General features: G+C 50.1%; 2 gene segments (V, D, J or C); both read right to left on the reverse strand.

The window, feature by feature from the left end:
- LOC142045840 (immunoglobulin lambda variable 3-21-like) overlaps positions 1-12,982 on the reverse strand; it is a 100,785-nt gene extending 87,803 nt beyond the window's left edge. The window contains 2 exon segments of the V gene segment in view: positions 12,470-12,763; positions 12,913-12,982. Of these exon segments, the coding sequence occupies positions 12,470-12,763; positions 12,913-12,958 (340 nt within the window).
- LOC116815929 (immunoglobulin lambda variable 5-39-like) overlaps positions 1-21,008 on the reverse strand; it is a 114,033-nt gene that overhangs the window by 50,407 nt on the left and 42,618 nt on the right.

Below are 21,008 nucleotides of genomic sequence, written 5' to 3' on the forward strand. Positions count from 1 at the left end.
AAAAACAATATAAAAACCTATTGTCTTCTACCTTTTGTACTTACACTTGGAAACAGAAGATTAGAAAAGCCTGGAGATAGAAATCACTCTCATAGCCAAGAGAGCACAGAACAGAAAAACACAGACAAAAGGACACACACCCAAAAATTCCCTCCCTGAGCTTTGAAAAATCCGGTTTCCTGATTGGTCCTCTGGTCAGGTGTTTAGTTCCCTTTGTTAACCCTTTACAGGCAAAAGAAACATTAACCCTTAGCTATCTGTTTATGACAGCTGGATGTGATGGGTGCTGTTTAGGGTGACCAGACAGCAAATGTGAAAAATTGGGACGGGGGTGGGCGGTAATAGGAGCCTGTATAAGAAAAAGACCCCAAAATTGAGGCTGTCCCTATAAAGTCTGGACATCTGGTCATCCTAGTGCTGTTGCATGGGGACTGGTATTGGGGCTGGGTATGGAGTGAGGACTGGATGGGGCGGGTGCTGTTGGATGGGGACTGGAATTGGGATAGTTTCGGAGTGGGGGCTGGATGAGGGCAGTTGATATTGGAGACCTTACATCAATCCCATGGTGCACAGGACTGTCCCGATTTGACGCACAAACTCCCTATTCCATGGGGCAGGCTGGACCTGGCTCCTCACTCTGGGAACTGCAACCTGGCACCTAGTGAGCGGGTCACAGCCCTGCTCAGGTCTGGCCTGGCCGCCCCACAGGAGTGAGGGAGGAGCTGCTGGTTCATCTTTCCTTTGTGCCTTTCAGCTGTCATGCCAAATGTGATTGCCCCATTTATTCCTGGCAGCCCTCGCACAGCGTCCAGTGCTGTGTTTGCTCAGACCGTTATCATTCAGAGAACTCCCCCTGGAGTGAGGCGTCTCCAATGTTGTCTGCTTGGCATTGCAAGTCTAGACGGATTTCTTGTCATGACCCTGACCCACAGTCTTTTGTCTGCTTGACATTGCAAAGCTAGCTGGGTTTCTTGCCATGATCCTGACCCACAATTTTTGCAGCTGCAAGAAACTATGGCTTGTTTGGGGATGTGTTTGGTTTTTGAGACTTGCTGGCAGTGCAGGTTATGCAGGTATCTCTGAGAGGTGTGTAGAGTGACCAGATAGCAAGTGTAAAAAATCAGGACAGGGGATGGGGAGTAATAGGAGCCTATATAAGAAAAAGCCCCCAAAATCAGGACTGTCCCTATAAAATTGGGGCATCTGGTCACCCTAGAGGTGTGGCTGGTGTGGACTGATGGCTTCTGGGATTAGCAGCTGCTGCCTGGGGTGTGGTGTTGGCATAGGGTTTGGCAGTGGACAATATGGCTGCCGCTGGGTGATGGACTTGCTGCTGGGAGGTCATGGTGCTATTGGAAGGTGCTGCTGAGGGATGTGCTGCTGGAAAGGGATGGGGGAGGGGCTGAAACCCTTCCGTGCTGCACACTGCTCATGGGACCCTCACTGAAAGATGGTGAAGAACCAGCTAAGGATGGTGTGCGCAATGGGGCCCATGGTGAGCGAGGCAGCTGGCTCCTGATGGCTTTTAGTGGCTTTCCCTGCAGAAGGACGTGGTGAGGGCAGCGGGACGGGAATGTGGCAGCCGAAGAGAAAGAGAACTTCTGCTTCTCTCCCCTTAGCTTCCCCCTCCCGCGTTAGAGCAGCCGCTGGGTTGTGGTGATCTTGTCATGACCCTCCAGCCATTCCAAAGGAGACTGCCAGTCTGAGCACCCTGCTCCAGGGTGCTGGGAGCGGAGAGGGGAGTGGGGTGGCTGGGGAGTGAGAATCTAAAGCACAGTGTCCTCCAGGGTCACATTAGAAAGGGGAAAGTTGCTGGGGGTATGAAAAGCCCCAAGCCCAGAGATGTCTCCATCCCAGCAGTTTGTAGCCTGACACTTGTGCACTGCTGCCCTAATCCAGACTCCCAGCTCCAGCACTGGATAGGTCAAGAGCTCCACCTAGTGGTCAATGTTGCTATTACTATGATCAGTCCTTCCAGCGTTTCACAAGAGCTCAGGGCCTGTGTGCTGAGCTCATGGGAACTCTGGCCCCTACTGACTGTCTCACAGCTGCAGGGATCACCGATGTACAGTTGTTTCCAACATTCACACTGTTCCTTGTCAGGGTGTTTGTTCTTTTCTGGACTGATCACGTCACCAGCCTGCTCACATCTGTGCAAGGGATTTCCCCAGCACTTAGGCACTTGCACCTGCCTTGATGAGTGTTAGTCTGTATCCGCGAAAAGAACAGGAGTACTTGTGGCAACTGTTGTGGAAACTACTGGGTGTGGGGGGGGGCAGGTGGGTGGCCCCTCTCCCTCTTAATATCCCACTGAGCTGAGCATTGTGAGGGCGATACCAGACACGGTGAGAACACAGACTCATTGCACCAGAATTGCTGGTAGGCCAGTTTGTGAGTCGAGTTTATTCCTTTAGTTGCAATGAAATTGCTCTGAATTGTCCTTCTTCTCTGGAGCCCCCAGTATCCTGGAATGACAGAGGATGTCACTGAGGCAACATACTGTGACCCCAGGCTGCCTGGAATCAGTGCTGGGTTGAGTGAACAGGAAATACCTCCCCCGCCCCCCCCCAAAAAAAAACTAAAACAAAACAGCCCCTCACCATCACAAGATGATATAAAATGTTCTTTCATAGGGGAGGTTTGTGTCTCACTTCCCCATCTGGCTGGGTCACTGTGAGGCTGAGAACTGCTGCTGTGCCACACCTGACAGTAATAATCAGCCTCGTCCTGCGCCTGGGCTCCAGTGATGGTTAACGTGGCCGTGTTTCCGGAGTTGGCCCCAGAGAATCGATCAGGGATTCTGGAGGGTCTCTTGTTATTTTGATAGATAAGCTGTAGGGGCGTGCTGCCCGGTTTCTGCTGGAACCACTGCACGTAGTAGTTCCCAATGCTGCTCCCTGAGCAGGTGAGTTGAGCATTTTGCCCTGGAGATACAGACACTGTGGGTGGCTGGGTCAGCACATACTGGGCGAGAGAACCTGAGACAGGAGGAGAAAACAGAGGGGCGTAAAATCAGTAATTAGTCATTCGTTGTGAACTTAAAGCTCTTGGCCAGCAGCCTGGAACCGCACAGAGAAGAGTCTCTGAAAGCAAAGACCCATTTGACTAAGACAGATAAACCCTCCCCCATGCAGCACCTGAGCAGTAAGTGAGCAGCGTGAGGAGCAGAGGAGCCCAGGCCATGGTGGGAATCCAGATGAGCTCGGCTTCCTGAGGCAAATGGGTCTCTGGTTGGGACCCTACGATTGTCTCTTAAACCCCCAGAGCTAGAGAATGGCTCCTTCATGCAAATCTGCTCTTAGCTCATTGGTGGCTGCTGCCTGTGACACCCCTTCACTGGGGTTGGAAAGGGTTCTTTTGTTTTCCATTTGCAGAGATAGAATAAAAAGTGTCCTGGAGGCGAGGTGCCTCCATGTGCACAGGCTGCTCCAGCAGGTCCTTCTTCGAGTGCTCTCCCCTGGAACAGGGCATTCACGCTGTATCTGCACCAGACCCCAACCCTAGCTGGTTTTTGCCATGACCCCAACCCACAATTCTTTTCAGTCACATCCCACAATCCTCTGGGGGACACAACCACAAACCAGAGCTGGTTGGCAGGTGAGAGTCTGTGCGGTGGCTCCACAGGGGAAGTGTAGGGAAATCACTGGTGGAGCAGGCAAAGGCAGAGCAGGGTGCTTAACTCTGGTGCGTGGGGGATAACATCACTGTCCTGCTTTCTTTGGTCACTCAGGAGATGCCGGGCGGGAGAAAGGACAAGTTGTGGCCTTGCAGGAGTAAAGCATTTGGAGTTTATGTTACCAATGTCCCAAAAAACATCCAGTAGAACTTGTCTGCATACACCCAATGATGCTTCACAGACCATGAGCAGCCAGACAGAATCCCTATCCCGCCACAGGAACAGAGTGGAAAGGTGAGGAGTGGAGACATCAACCTCCCAAGCTGCTACTCATATCACTTCAGCCCCATGTCTGGGAGACACTTTAGGGCCTGGAGAATTTAGAGTGAGCACCTCTGGGTGGTCCTAGGGGGGCACTTTATCACTAATCTAGTATGTAATTCCTTGCAATCAAATAAGCCTAAAATACCACCTTTGGGCTCATGTCTGTGCTGTTCAATACCACAGACAATTAACTGGCTACCATAGAAATACCATTAAAACTGAACTCTGCCCCACCCACCCTCTGAATAAAATGGGGGTAAACATAAAGTGTGAGAAAAGACCGGGGCCTTGTTCAGTGACTCAACGTCTGCAGGACCAAGAAGTGCAGTGAATGCCAACATTGAAGATCCTTCCCTGTAAATACCTGGCCCTCACCCCTGAGGCTATGGACTGCAAACAGCAGTGAATCTGCTGCCTACAGCAGCCACAGCATGCACAGACGGACAGGCACTTCCATTTAGATCCGGGACCAAAAACAACTGGGCTTTAAAGCATGTGTTTCAAATGTACATGCAATGGTTTAAATTGTCCATGCAGTGCTGGGGAGTCAGCCAGCCAGTCATTCTGAGAAAATCTAACCCACAACAATGTTTGTAGGGAATCTGGTTACATTTATGAATACACCCAGTGTGGGGCTTGGGAAAAATGGTACAAACTACAGACAGCAGGAGAGTATGCGAAATCCTCATTCCTAACATGACTGCTATTATACCTTCCCCATCCTGCCCAGACCTAAAGGGCATAATGGAGATAGCAAGCAACTTACAAGATACAACACAGCCACATGTATACTCTGCCCAGTGATATCTTTGACTAAAGTTTGCACTGTGAATCTGATTTTACTAGTGTTTGTTCAGTTTCAGGGTTAAGATGCCATTGAGATGAATGGGACAGTTCACACCTCTTTAAGGAAGCTTTTGCAGGCTGTTACTTGCAGACATATTTTGACAGCTTTGTACCAAGTCACATTCACCTTGTGGAAGGGCAAGAAAATGTAAATGTACTAAATTAAAATTCAGACTCTGCACAAACAGGTTTACCCATGAGAAAAATACTGGGATGATGTTTCAGCCCAATTCAGCGAACTTTGAACCCTGAGTACAGACAGAAACCAAACTGCAGGTCATGTACTTCCCAGCCGAGCACAGGCTGCAGGAGTGAGGGGGGAGATTTTTTTTCTTGCTTCCACTGCTATACTCCACAGCACAGTAATAGCATCGTCTCCACCGAGTACCTTGGAGAGGGCTAAGCACCCAGTGTTACTGGATATGTCTTGGTACCCACAGGCTGAAGCAGAGATTCCGGCAGCACCCCATTTTTTCTCAGCATCTGAGAAGTAACTAAGGTATCATGGAGAACCCCCAAGTGCATGCTGAGACCAGTATTCACTGTAATCTTTGAAGCTGGTCCCCACTGTTCACAGTGCAGGAGGGTTTCACTGTGTTTCCTAGGGACACAGGCAGTGAGGGCATCTGAGTCCTCAGCTCAATCTGAGATGCCAGCCATGTAATGGAAGCACTTCCCGAGTTCTGTGCTGATTATCCATAGCGCCCATAGCTCGTCGCCTAGGAAATGCAGATTCAGGCAGTGTGACATATGTAGAGCAGTGATGAAATTTCATGTGCATGAGTTGTGCTAGCTGAGATACATACCCTAGACTGTAGAAGTGGCTGGGTGAGTGAAGTAACATCTTTCATTGGCCCAACTGCTGTTGGTGAGAGACAAGCTTTCAAGCTACACATAGCTCTCGACTGAGGAAGAACTCTGTGCAGCATGGAAACTTCTCTCCCCCTCACGGAGAGAAGCTGGTCCAATAAAAGACGTTACCTCACCCATCTTGTCTCTTTAATATCCTGGGACTGACACAGCTACACCAACACTGCCTGTAGAAGTGCTGTGAATTCTGTCAGTCTCAGTGCTCATTAACAGAATCTCTGCCTTGAACAGTTTCTAGGGTGATTCTAGGGTGATTCTATACGAAAGCCCCTTCCCCGCCTCTGAAATGAGAGCCCCTCCCATATCACAAGAAAGAATGTTAAATGTGGCCTTTGTTAAAGAGGGGGTTTGTGTCTCACTTCCCCATCTGACTGTGTCACTGTGAGCAGCGTTACTGTCCCACACCAGACAGTAATAATCAGCTTCGTCCTGCGCCTGGACTCCAGTGATGGTTAACGTGGCCGTGTTACCGGAGTTGGCTCCAGAGAATCGATCAGGGATTCCGGAGGGTCTGCTGCTACTATCATATATAACACGTAGTGGAGCACTGCCAGGTTTCTGTTGGAACCAGTACACATTCTTGCTACCAATGTTGTTCCCCGAACAGGTGAGTTGAGCATTTTGCCCTGGAGACACAGACACTGAGGGCGGCTGAGTCAGCACGTACTGAGCGAGAGACCCTGAAATAGGAAAACAAAATGCATGGGTGAAAAATACCTATTTTGCCTTTTGCTGTCAAGTTAAAGCTTTGTGCAGGCAGAGCCCTTTAGAACTAGAGACAGAAATAAACCCTTCCCCTTGCAGCACCTGAGCAGTAAGTGAGCAGTGTGAGGAGCAGAGGGGCCCAGGCCATGGTGGGAATCCAGACGAGCTCGGCTTCCTGAGGCAAATGGGTCTGTGGCTGGCACCCTTCGATTCTCTCATAAACCCCCACAGCTGGAGAACGGCCCCTCCATGCAAATCTGCTCCCTGCTGGTTGGCTGCCAATACATATGACCACCACCCCCTTTCGGAGATCACTAAAATAGGGAGAGCTTGTCTTTATAAATCCCCATTGTAACTGGGGTAAGAAAGAATTCTTTTGTTTTCCATGTGCAGGGAGACAATAGAGAAAATCCTGGAGCAGAGGAGTTCGCAGTCTGCACAACCTGCTCCACCATTTAGATCATGGAGGGGAGAGTCTTTAACTGTCTGCACCTAGGGCAATAAAACCAGCTGAGGTTTGTTGTCATGGCCCCATCCCACAATCCCTTGCAGTCACATCCCACAGTTCTTTGGGTCATAACCAGAAACAGGGCTTGGTTCAGGGTGATCACTGGTGAGATGCTGCCTGGAGTGGATGATGCTGAGAGGGGTGGGGGCTGAGAGGAGTGGAATCTGGGGCGAGGCCATGGTTTGGGGGTTGCTGGCTGGGGGTGGTGGCTCTGCTGAGTGGGGAGCAGTGGGGTGCTGGGGTGCTGGTAGAGGGCTAGGATGGTGCTTCCAGATGCTTCCTTTTCACCTGCTCTTTGAGTCAGGGCAGCACCATTTGAAGGTGGCGAGGAGCCCGTTGGTCACTGTGAGTCGTGGGCCTGCAGGTGGCCAGGGGTCAGCTGATAACCACCTTTACATGTGGGTCCCCTGGGGCAGAGCACGGAGTGACAGGGGGAGGGAGGAAGCAGGAGGGGCTGCAGGCGTAGGCAGCCCCAGTGCTTCTCCCCCTCTGCCCTCAGGGTTTGGGGATTTCATCGTGCCCTGGGGGGAGAGCCCCTGCCCTAGAGATCATGGAGCAGGGAGGGCAGACGGGGCGGGATGAGAAGCTCGGCCCCCAGAGCTGAAGGCCCCTAGGGGACCTCATATGAACCAGACGTCTAAGAGCCGTTAGGGTATGAAAAGCCCCTGAGCCCAGACACGACTCCACCGCAGCAGCTGGTAGCTGGTCACTGTGACCTGCACCCCGCACTCCACGCCCTGCTGCAGCTTGCGGATGATCAGCTCCCCCTAGTGGTCAAGATCACACACGCCAGGGTCCTGTTCCTCTGCAGGGCTGTGGAGCAGCATCACTTTACAGTCATTGCAACACAGGCTGTTCCTTCGCGGCTCATTCTTCTCTGTGTGTCCAGGCTGATCACACCATCGCCTTCCTCCCATCTTTGGGGGAGATCAGGCATTTTTTCAGACAACTTGAATTGCCTTGATGAGGTTTCCTCCCAGTTTGTGTCAAAGCCAAAAGTCCAGGAGGAAGGGAGCATCTTCAAACCAGCATATTTAGATTCATAAAAATATTCCCTGCAAGCAGCTTTTGCCTTTCTCATGCCCCGGTCTATGCACAATGGGGCTGTCAGCAAAAACCTCCTTTGGGGCATGAGTCCCCCTCTCCACCCAGAGGGCTCTGTCCCCTCACTGCACATTTCAAATTGGGACACATATGTTGGTAACCCTTGGGGATGTTGGAGGATTTATCCCAATCCCCAGCAGGTTGGACTATGAAGGAGGAATTGCAGCTGTTGTGGAACCTGCTGGGGTTGTGGGGGAGGGGATAGGTGGGTGGCCTCTCTCCTTTAACCTGCACACTGGATTCCTGGGGGTGCTCCGTCAGGACTGTCATTCCTTTACATTCTGATTCACCCCGCTCCATCACCCACCCACGGGCTGGTTTGTATCCAGAATGTCAGGGTCTTGCAGCCCCCTCTTTGCTGCAGGCCCCTGGCAAGATCTCTGGAGCCCTGAGAAGGGATGTCACAAGCGGCTGTAACTAGAGCTGCTCCTCCCACTGCCCACGCGGAGGAGATGGTGACCCAGAGACAGTCTCTGTTCTGCAGGAGAAGAGAGACCAGAGGCTGTTCACCCAGAGCAAGGATTCACCAAGAAGAGCTCTGCTTCCCCCACCTCCAAAGAGAGAGAGAGACTGAGCAGGTGAAGGGCAGAGGTGTCCGGCAAACCACAGCAGTGACAGTGTGAGGAGGGAAAGAGCAAGGGCCATACAGAGCTGTGTCTGTTAGAGCCAGATGGAGACATTCTGAGGCCCTACACGCCTGCCTAGCACAGCCCCCTTGTGTCCTGGCCTTGTCCTCACACCACGGCCCTTCTGCTCCTTGGCTTGTCAGGGCCAGGGGTCATCCACACAAGAGCGAGCGCTGCCAGTGACTCCATTTGGTGCAGCAGGGGCTTTCCCACTCTCTGGAACCATTTCTTCTGTCACCAGGGCTCCATCCCGGCTGGGAGGGGCATCAGCACTCACCCAGGCAGGCTGGGGACTCCTTGTGGGGTTGTCTGCTGCCACATCCCCAGCAGAGCTGTGATGGGACAGCATCAGTAAAGGTTCACTCAAACTGCTGAGTGTTGCTGGCGGGAGCCCCCTGAAAAGCAGGTTGCACAGTTGACATGAATAAGGTCGTTCGCACATCCTGCTGCTCTAATTTCAGGCTCTCTGTACATTCAGGCAGGCGCTGGTTACATTCTAATCACATTTCCAAGTTTTTCTTCACAATGGCGAGCATTACAGGTTTTGTGTTAAGGAAAGGTGAGATTCTGATCTCCTCATTGTACTCAGGATCCTGGGACCCTCGGCCCAGGCCTTGAGAGTATTTGACTTAAAATGGCCCTCAAGCCAACTTCAGTGTGTGAGGAGCTGAAATTCACCACAAAGAGCAGCTGTTAGTGTGATGTGTTACAGGGGGAGGCTAAACTCGGCAAGTTGTTCCGTTCCCCACAGAGCCCAGGCTGCAGGAGAGGAGGGGTGGCAGGGTTTTGTCTCACTTCTCCATCTCTCTGTGTCACAGTAAGGAGCACTCCCACTCCACACCACATAGTAATAATGAGCATCATCCTCTGTGAGGGCTCCGGCAATGGTCAAATAGCCGGTGTTACTGGCCGCGTCTTTGGACCCAGAGAAGTGAGCTGGGACCCCAGAGCCCTGGTCCTTGTTGGACATTGAGTCGTAATACAGCAGGGTTCGTGGAGAATTCCCAGGTTTCTGCTGGTACCAGGACATAGCATAGTCACTGATGCTGGTCCCACTGCTCATGGTGCAGGAGAGTTTCACGGTGTTTCCTGGGGACACTGACACCTTGGGGGGCTGAGTCAGCAGAAGTTGCGAGCTGGAAAATATGGTAAAAACCTGTCAAACTCTCCCTGTGCGTCCCTGGGCACTAGTGACACAGTTTGCACAGTGGATTCAGTAGCAACTTCAATGTGTATTGAACCCACTCCCCTGTTCTCACCTGTGCACCACGTCCCCAGAAGGAGGATAAGGGGAGCCCAGAGCATGGTGAGGAGATTTCAGGCCCTTGGGGAAAAAACAGCCAAATCCACTGAAAAATCCCCACAGAACCTGGTCCTTAAATTGATCCTCCTAGCTGAGGAGAATCCAGGTTTTGGCTTTATGCTAATTTGCTCTCATTTGATTGGTCCCTATGATCACAGGAAGGTGCTCATGTGGGAGGAGAGACCATCCCTTGGTGATGAACTCCAGCCATGAGAGGTCACTCACCAGCTCAGTGCTACGCCCACAGTGACCTCTCTGCTAGATTCTCCTTCTCAGCAGCCAGTTCTCAGGGTTAGGCTACAGAAAGGGTTTCATTTTAACCCTTTGTTTTCCATTGTTGGTAACTACTCAAATCCTTCCCCATTCAGCCTTCTACTTCCCAGCTTTGCATGCAAGTCCATTGTTCATGCTCAGCTGGAGCAAACACAACTCAGTAGGTTTTGCAAAGGGGGAGAGTGGAGTAAAGACACTGGCCCATGAGCAAAACAGTCCAAAGCCAGAACAGAGCTAAGGGGGAAACAGGGCAAAACCGATAACCCCCACATCTCAGGGAGCATCTTGCTGGATGTTTGCAGCTTTGTTCTTGGGAACATTGTGGCTAACAGCGAAGGTGTCTCCCGGCTGCAGAGGAGACTGCCCAAGATTACACTTATTCATTAGGAGTTTGTCTAGGGGTGATCGGGTAGTTAGAACCGGACCATGGCAGGGCAGCCCTGCTCCGAGAGCCAGGGGCGAAAAGCTCAATATCAGAGCAAAGTATGTTGGTGATTATTTATTGTGGAAGAAGAATAAGACACTGACACTCTGATGGGCTTCTCCCAGGGAATCCCTAGGACCGTTTGTTCCTGGTATAGGGAACGGGTCTGCCCCATCAGTGACTGAAATCCCCACAGTGCATTGGCAGCGCTGGGGAAGACCAAAACCAAATCATCAAGTGATCATGTCTAATGGGTTAACTTGTACCGCTATGGGCCTTGAGGGAGGAACCAGCTCCAGCCCATAATACTCAGACTACTCATCCTTCGGAAGGACTGAGTGGGTTTGGTGGCTGTTCTCCCCAGTTCAGTAGAACCGCCCATGGCGTCCGTTCCTGGGTGAACAATGGCGTGGGTAGAAGTAACTCTGACCAGCAGAGCTGCCAAGGGGTGGACAGCTCCATGTGAGGCTTTAATGCAAATTATGAAATGATCTAATTTGCATACAGTCACCCACTTCAATTTTAAACCACTGTGGATTCATTGCGGGTGGAAGGGGTTGGCACCGAATTCCACGAGGAATAAATCTCTCAGTGACTCTAGGCCATTTCTGTTCCTGCTGCCGGGCCCTGTGGTGCTGTTCTCATGGCAACAGGCCAGTGGTTTGGAGGGAGAAGCTGGGTTGTACTGGTGCTTGCAGGGCCACTTCCCTTGGCCTTAGCAGGGGCTGGTGCTTCCCTCCCCAGAAGCCACTGGGCAGTGCTGCAATGCTGAGGTGGAAAACTCTGGTGGAGGAAGGAAAAAGGCACAAACGGTTCCAAGCTTGGGTGGTGTGGTAAGCTCATTCCACTGTCCTGTTTCCTTGAGGAAATTTTAGCCCCTGGGAGGGACTAGCTGGGTTTCTCCCAGGGGAAGGTGAGTTTTTCTGTTCCCAGAAGTGCCAGGTTGGGATACAGACACCAGCCTTGCCATGGGCCCAGCTCAGACACTGCACCATCCACCGGCGATTTCACTTCAGGAGATTAGTGGAGCAATAGCAAGGAGCTGGGTAGCAGGGAGGGGAACAATTTATTCTTTTCAGTGTTGAACAGACCTGGTGATGAGTTCACTTTGGTTCAACTCCCCGCCCCCCTCTTCTCCTCCTCCACCACAAGCAGCAGCGCCTTGGTTTGGTGGTGAGACCCTGGCCTAGCCAGCCAAAGGTTCAGCCTTCAGCTCTCACCCCTGCCAGGCCAGCGGATCTGGTAATAAGCAACGCTTGGCCTTTTTCTCAATGATCGGCTCTAGTGCCAACAGGAATTAGTTCAGGAAGTCCTATGGCCTGTGTTCTATGGGAAGCCACAGGCTAGATGGGCTTCTGGGCTTATCATCTATGAACAAAAGCCCAGTGTAGTGAGACCCCCCATGGGAACGGTGAGGCAGTGACTCATGCTCCACAGCTGGCTGGAAAGGCTTCTGGCTGATTGAAAACATCCTCCTTCACCCACCCAGCCTCACGTGCACATTCTCCTCTGAGTGGAACCCTCCCTGCATGGAAACAGAATGACACGTTCCCTTGAACAACAAGAAGTTTGTGTCTCACTTCCCCATTCGAAGGCAACAGAGGAGGCTGATTTCCACCAGCTGTGAAAGTGGCCCGTGCACTGTGATCAGGGCAGAGGTGTCTATGGGGACAGCAAGGTGTTATGTGTTGAGCCAAAGTTGGCTGGGAAGAGCCTGGCCTGTTTAAAAATGAAAATTTTACCCCACTTCTCTGAATGAGCCCCACAATGGTAAAAGGGAACAATGGAAGAACAAAAACAAAGTCTAATGTTTCCCTGTGGTAGGTTTGTGTCTCATTTCCCCATCTGTCTGTGTCACTGTGAGGCTGAGAACTGCTGCTGTCCCACACCTGACAGTAATAATCAGCCTCGTCCTGCGCCTGGACTCCAGTGATGGTTAATGTGGCCGTGTTCCCGGATTTGGCACCAGAGAATCGATCGGGGATTCCAGAGGGTCTGCTGCTGCTACCATATATAACAAGTAGTGGGGTGCTGCCAGGTTTCTGTTGGTACCAGTTCACATCCTTGCTACCGATGTTGTTCCCAGAGCAGGTGAGTTGAGCATTTTGCCCTGGAGACACAGACACTGAAGGTGGCTGAGTCAGCACGTACTGGGCCAGAGAACCTGAGAAAACACAGGAATAGGATCAATAAGTGCTAATTGTTGAAATATGACATTTGCAGGTAGTTAATGGCACAAGTGAGAGACACGACTGTAAACATGCAGCCCTCTTTCGGTTGAAACTCTGATTAAAACCCTCCCCGTCGCAGCACCTGAACAGTAAGTGAGCAGCGTGAGGAGCAGAGGGGCCCAGGCCATGGTGGGAATCCAGACGCACTCGGCTTCCTGAGGCAAACGGGTCTGTGGCTGGAACACTCCGATTCTCTCTTAAATCCCCAGAGCTGGAGAACGGCCCCTTCATGCAAATCTGCTCCCTGCTCACTGGCTGCTGCTGGCACCTCCCTCACCCATATGAGAGGGACACAGGGACTGGAGATTCAGGCCTGATTTTCCTCCTAATGACACTCATTAACGTCACTGAAGATCAGGGAGAGAACCTGGCACAGCTGAGGGAAGAATCAGGCCCCTTCTATGTAAACCCCCATATTCAATGAAGTACAATATGGCTATTTTTCCATTTACAAGGAGAAAACAAAGAAACAAAAATCCCAGAGCCCAGGACGTCCCACTGATCCCATTTAACCTCCCTGAGTCTGCCTCGACAGGCATCAAAGGACTAGTACCTACCTTATGGTTAGAAACGTACCCCACATGGGTGCTGACCGAGGGGGAACGGGTCTATTCCTAGTGATCAGCTAGTGCAGCTTTCAAAGCCGTCAGCAGTGTTTCCAGTAGGAATCCCTGGGCCAATGGCACAGGACTGTAGGGAGGAGCCAGTACTCTCGGTGTTAACTGCAAGGGGACTGGCTCCGTCAGACCCCAGCCCAGCAGAGCAGCAGGGGAAGGGAAGAACTGTATTTCAGGGGGAAACTCTCATGGGATTCAGTTTGGACAAAAGAAGAAGACACCTGGTTAGCATCTAGCATTATTATTTATTGTTTGGATCATGGTTGGCCTCGGCACCCCAGCCACGGCCCAGGACCCCATTGTGCTAGGCGCTATATGAACACAGACCAAAGAGACGGGCTGTGTCCCAAAGAGCTCACAATCCAAGTGTAAGACAAAAGGGAAAAGGTCCTTGCAGAACTACCAGGAAGTGTGCTCCTTAGAGGTACTTCCCAGGGCTCAGCTCACAGGGATACGTGGTGCAGAGGTTATTGTGTGTGTGTGTTTCCCACGGGTTTGGCCATGATCGGTGTCTGACAGCACTTCCTTTCCTCCTGGTCACAGCCTTCCTCCCGTGGCCTCTACACTGTAAGAAACCCAGGAATTGAGAGGAATCAGAGACCCCAAAAGAGATAATGCTAATAATGACTGTTGCTGTTGTTTGGGGTAAGCTCGGATGGAATAACTGTGCGAGTGCCTAGTGTAACAGAGCCCAGGATGCCCCCCCCCCCCCGCCACATATTTCCTGCAGCTTGTAGCTACAGGTGCATTACAACGGGCTCTGACCAGTCTCTCGGCTTTGGCACATTATAGACGATGAGCCTCCCCTACTTGGTAGAGTTATATCTGCAGTGAGCTCTTACCCTAACCAGCATGGTGTTCAGAGGTCACCCAGGGTGCAAGGTGCTGCACACGCTCTGCTCTATTCCCTGTCTGATTCCAACAGGCTGCGCATCACACCAAGAGCTTCCCGCAGCACTGACTAGACTCTGCTTGCCAAACTCACCCTGTTTGTTAAAGGCACAGTCCCTGCTACCACGTCTTCCCTTGCCAGCCAAAAGTTAATTTGGACCTATATTAAAACACCATGCAGTATCTTCGGGGACCAATGTGTCAAATGCATGAATGGTGTCTGTCCAATTGTGGTGTGCTCCAGGGCGGGAGGGTTACCACAGACTAAAAGCTCTGGGGGATGCTTACCTCTAGCACTGCAAACAACTCCAGAGCAGCCCCACCACCACCAGGGGTGGTTTGCAAATATGGGGTCAGGCTGGGTTTTCCACAGATCAGGAAGCAAAGAATAGGCTTTGTTATCAAAGGATGAGCTTGAACTGACACAGGCCCTTCTTTTTCATTCAACAAATGGACAGACCTTGGGTCCTACGGGAACCCCAACCTTCACCTAAAGTTGGAAAGACTTCAGCCTACTAGGGCCTCATAACGCTGATGAAGGAGTAGTCAATTTTTTTTGTCAAGGTCCAAATTTCTTAGTCAAGGTATATTCAAGGTCCAGACTCCAGAGAAAATAATAAAAAATAACAATAAGTAAATAAAAAGATTTCAGAGTCCGTTCAAAAGCATCAGGCACTCCAGATTTGGCCCACAGTCCACCTATTGACTAGCTTTGCACTGACGGGTGATTCCTGGTATGTTTAGTGTGTGTTTAAATCTGCTTATTTTTATATGTTTTCTCTGTGATGCTTTTGGGCTATGAATAAATGTGAGTGATTAGAAAGAGCTGTTAGGGCTACTGGTAAATGTCACCTGTCATAGCTCCCGGAGAGAACGCAGGGCACAGGTGCTGACTTTTAGGCAGTCTGGTTTGCTGGGGATATCACTGTGTATGGCAGGGGGCTGTGCACCCTTAAACCTCCCAGTCAAAAGGGAGTGGGACATGTGTCTCTGCTCAGTGACAGGTGACGGCTGGAGGCCTGAGACCTTCCTGGACATGCCTGGAATGAACCATGGAGGGAGCTACAGTTGCAGTTACACTGTCACAGACAGGGAGAACCAGCCTAATAACGCAACGTACAAACATTGTCCAAGGTGGGTGAGGGAATATAAGAGATATTACCTCACTCATCTTGTCTCTCTATTATCTTGGGACTGACACAGCTATACCAACACTGCACGTAACAATGCGTCTCCCTTCACACTCCGTCTCCTCCACAGAAGGAAGCCCTCGTTGGGACATGTTTTCCTTGATAACAGTCAAGGAAGGTTTATGTCTCACTTCCCGATCTGACTGTGTCACTGTGATTCTGAGCACTGCTGCTGTCCCACACCTGACAGTAATAATCAGCCTCATCCTGTGCCTGGACTCCAGTGATGGTTAAGGTGGCTGTGCTACTGGACCTGGTCCCAGAGAATTGATCAGGGATTCCGGAGGGTCTGCTGCTACTTTCATATATAACACATAGCGGGGTGCTGCCAGGTTTCTGTTGGTACCACTGCACGTACTTGCCCCCAATGTTGTTCCCTGAGCAGGTGAGTTGAGCATTTTGCCCTGGAGACACAGACACTGAAGGTGGCTGAGTCAGCACAAACTGAGTGACAGAACCTGCAACAGGAGGAGGAAACACATGAATAAAATGACTCAGCATTGACTTTATCCCCACTTAGCATGATCAGCAGACAGACACAGGGAAAAGCAAACATCATGTATCACCTGTGCAGTAAGTGAGCAGCATGAGGAGCAGAGGGGCTCAGGCCATGGTGGGAATCCAGATGAGTTCGGCTTCCTGAGGCAAACAGGTTTCTGGCTGGGACCCTCTGATTCTCTCTTAAACCCCCAGAGCTGGAGAACTGCCCCTTCATGCAAATCTGCTCCTTGCTTGCTAGCTACTAAAGCCTCCTCATTCTCCCCATACGAGAGGGGCAGAGACTCAGGGCAGAGGAAAGATTCTGGGACCGTGTCTTCTCTGCTCTACACTGGTGTAAATCCCAGGTAACTCCACTGAACTTTAACTTGCGGTAAGAGTGGAGTAACTGAAAGGAAAATCATCCCCTTTCTGTATAAACTCAAATATTTAATGATGTAGAACAGGTACTGCTGAGCCCAGGCTGCCCTGCTGAGGCATACAGAGCATGCACCTCAAAAGATTAAAGGATCATTAAACATTGTGGTTAGACATATCATATCAGCGTTGGCACTGCCTTGGGGAAAGGTTAAGTTTCTGGGGACCATCCATTGTAGTTTCAAAGCTTTGCTCAGTTTCTGGTAGGAATCTCCTCTTGTAAAGCATTGGGAATGGAAAGATGGATGAGGTGTCTGGTGGCTGGCGATGTATATGCAGTGTAGAATGAGAGTTGGGAAAGCAAAGGGCTCAGTCGGTAAGAGATCATCCTGCACACGGACAGGGGCTCGCACCATCAGATCCTATGGCAGAGTTGGAGCCACAGAGGGGAAGGGAGGTAGTTCAGGGGATAGTTTGTGTGTGTTCAATTTGGACAGGTTTCTGCTCAGTGCTGTTTCTTGGACAGGCACCTGCTTAGTCTGTATCAGCAGGAAGCAAATGTCACCAGAGAATTACCGGAAAGCGTCCCCTTGAGAGACCCTCCTGAGAGACTGAGGAATGACACGTGGAGAGTGTGTATGCCCTATGGGCTCCTTGTATGGTGATGTCTGATGGCACCTGCTCTCCTCCAGTTCCCACCTGCTTCACTTGCCCCTCTCTGCCCACAAGGAAAGGAAAGAAAACCTGGGAGGGACCAGGAAAAAAGCATCACTGTTATGATTGTTGTAGCCCCTCATAGTATCCCTTCCCAGCGGCATGTGGCCAAATGATTCATTACAAACAATGCCCAGTGTCTCCTGCTTGGCATGTTCTGGCTGAAGAGCTCCCTCTAATGGCCAGCGCTGCACTTGCAGAAGTGATCTCTTGCCCCAGCGACAGTTTTACCAACGTTTCCTATTCGAATTCCAGCCCCCCGGGCCAGCTCGGGACCTTGGTTCCTATTCCCCAGCCCAGATTTGCCTCCTGACAGAATTTTTAAAGTCAGGAGAAGTTGCTCTGCTTCTTAATAACCTTTGCATTAGCCCAGCCATTCCTGCTGACCCCCAAACGCTGCAGCCGGCCCTGTTCCCCAGTCAGCCCATAGGGATGAAACATTGGGAGGGGAGTTAGAAAGAAGGTGGGGCCTGCTAGGGACAGGGAAGGCTGGAAGCAGAGAGGAGCAGACCCAGGCCTGGTCTACACTACGCCGTTAAATCTATTTTAACAGTGTTAAATCGATTTAACGCTGCACCCGTCCACACTACAGTGCTCTTTAAATCGATTTAAAGGGCTCTTTAAATCGATTTCTGTACTCCTCCCCAACGAGAGGAGTAACGCTAAAATCGATATTAGAACCGGCAGCCCTCGTCACCCCTTGACATATGCCAGTGGTGCTACGAATGAGCATTACACACAGGACCAGCGGCACTGAACAGTGGATATCTGCAAGAGGTGCGTAACAGACTCTGGGTTCAGGACCTTACATGGATAGGCTGTTCTCAATAATGGTGTAGGCTTGGTCTATATGTTGGCAGAAGGGATTCGCTGATTATGTTAGAGTTCGTTATAGATATGTCATTTGCCGTTTAAAGGGCTTGCGACATTATTGCCGGCGCACATCTACTTAACTTGGTTCAAGACCTCACCAAACCAAGTGTCGCCTACCCCACAGTTTTTGTGTTATTAGCTGTCGCTTGCTATGTCTCCCACAATTCTCTGATTAGTGAGTAAGGCGGGATGCATCCTGTCGAAGGTATGCGCTGAGAGAATTGTTTTGTATGGCGAGCTGACGAGGCTTGAGGCAATATTACATCATTGGTCTCGCCATCTGTCACCTGGTTACGTGAGTGCAGCCGGACAACCGCATGGGCTCCGATTAGAAGAGACACCAGAAAGCAGATGGTCGCAATTCAGAGAAGCCTTTGGAAACACGAGATTTCTTCAATGGGCCAGAGGTACGTCGTCTCATCATATCGTGTGGAGGGGTTGTGACTGCTTGTGTTTTGTTTGCCTATTCTAAGAAACCCCAACCCTTCATTGACTCCTTCCCTGTAAGCAACAACCCTCCCCCTATTTGTTCCGCTTGTTAAGGAAATAAATTACTATCATTTAAAAAAATCATGTTATTCTGTATTAAAAGTCAAATCCCTCTAAGCAACCACCCTCCCCTTTGACAATGTATTCTTTGTAAAAATAATTATAAAATGAGGCAGAGACATTATCGAAGCTATTACCGGTGTGGTATATTAATATTTGTTGGAGATGAAGAGAGGGAGCGTAAAGGCTATTAAGCACATTTCAAATGTATATGCACAGCCCGCTTTTGGATTGGGCTGTTCCATGGGTGAGTGGGGCGGGTAGCAGCAAAAAGCTTCCACCACACGTATACTTAACACGTCTGGGTAGAGATATGGAACATTGTCATTGGGAGTACTGAGTGGTGGTTAAAACTGGGCTGCTAGTTGGACACTCCTGTAGACCCCGCTGACTCATTTCCTGAAGAATCACAGCAGATGCCTCGAGAGGATATCAGCTTGATTCATTGCAGCAGCTCCAGCGTTTGCATACCCGCCACCGATCTTCCTGCCCTACACCTTGCTGATCTTTCTATGTTCGCATCTCAACGTCTCTCCTATCTTCATCGTTTTGGCTACTCCTGTCCTCTTACGTTCACTGGAATCTTCTGCCACTTTGACTAGCACGTCCTTCCCGTCTCATTCTGATGAGCTCCTTTCAATTGCGGGTTACTGCCGATATTTCCGAGAAACATTTAATCTTGGTCGCCTCTCTTCTTTCTGCCCTTTTCTGACTAGCCTCGGGATTGGTGTACAGTTCAGCGTAGTTATTGCAGCGTTATAGGGGAGGAAAAAGACGGGACGAGAAGTGTGTATAAAGATTAATTTTTATACAGACCATATGATTATACTCTTTCACATGTGAAATACAACTCATTTATTCTATTACATAAGCACATGTTTTCTACTCATACTCAAATTGGTCGATTTAGCATAATTAATATGGGTATGTCATGGGTCTACTGTGTGGTGATTACAGATCTCGACGACACAGGTTCCGGGCATCAGAATTCACTTCACATGCGTTTTTGTCATAGTTAAGGCTTTCTGTTTGACTCTCAGGCTTATATACACAGTCCCAGTATATGCCTTTCTCCTTATACAGGCAGCAGTCAAGCAGCCCATCTTTCCTATCCAATGATTGCTTCACTACTCCCCATCGTGTTTATTTTTGCTATCATGGAAGATCATGGCTAATCACCCCTCTCCCCCCCCCCACGCGTGGCTGGCACTGGGAAAATTCCTGCTTAGCAAGTTAGCTATCTTCCTCTCCTCCACCGCCTCGCCCCCGCTTTGCTACATGCAAGAAGGATTGATTTAAGTAACAGCTCTAGGAGGAAAATGGCCCATCTCTAGTCTCCTTCATTATTAGACAGGCTTACCTATAATGATTATCACTCTCCTGAGATTACACGACGAGATAAGACGGCTGTTTCTTGAAGTGCCAGCATCACAGGACATAAGCATGTGATTTGTTATGCATATGATACCATAGCGTTGTGTGTGCTTGGTAAATTCTCTATGTTGTTTGCCTTGCCCAGAAACTTCTTGCAAGCTTGGGTACTCCTAGATTAAATTCATGGAGTTCTTTGGGAGAGCAATTTCTGCTCATCCCAGAATGTAACATTTTTTCCTTATATAATGGCTGCAAATGCTTCAAGCTATGGCAAATCTCATGTAAAACGCTTGTTTTTTACCCTGTTTTCATATTTAACAATTGGTCAACTCATGAGGTCGCTTTCCATGGCCTTCATGTTTGGCTAGTGGCTTGAGCTGGGAGAGTTTTGGCTGGTTCACAAAAGTACTGAGCTGTTGGCGTACAGAGTGCGTGTATGCTCGCTGCATGTCGATCCTACCTTTTCCTTCCTGCTCTCATATTCCCCTCTTGATCATCAGCCATGGTTGAGTTTAACCCCACCGGAATCACGGACAAAGGGGTGTTCGGCACAGCCCCCTAAATTAGCATTGCGTCTCACCGTTGATTTAGCGGCTGTTTCCCTGCACTGATTTTCTTCTGCTTTCATGTTCTTGTGTTATGCCTGTTGAGCTCTTAACTTTTCACTCTGCACTGCACTGATCCCTGCCGTGGCTTTTTCATCATTGCATGTGTACTTGAAATTTTTTCATATGTTTTTTTCATTTTCGTCTATTTGGAACGATTGTTGTTAGCACTATCTCATCTCTCTAATAAGCTAAATCTTAGTACTCCTCTTGTTGCTGTCCTATGCTGGGACTCTTTTTCGTAGCTTCAGAGATTGCTTGTTACTGTTTGCTGATGAGCTCATGCTGAGTCACATGTGACTGATCAGAGCTTTCCACGCGGCCCCAAACAGGTACTGAATTCAAAGTTAGCGAGCTTTCCGTTTCCTGGCAGTGCCTCTGAGTTGTGATTGCTGTGCAGAAGTTCAGTGAGTCTAACTGTGGTGGTGGGATAATCACATCCCGGAGGCCATACATCGATTTTCGTCTCCACAGATCTCATATTCCGCACTATAATCAATAAATCTTTCC

Source organism: Chelonoidis abingdonii, chromosome 22 (assembly GCF_003597395.2).
Source record: "Chelonoidis abingdonii isolate Lonesome George chromosome 22, CheloAbing_2.0, whole genome shotgun sequence".
In the NCBI taxonomy this organism is placed as follows: Eukaryota; Metazoa; Chordata; order Testudines; family Testudinidae; genus Chelonoidis; species Chelonoidis abingdonii.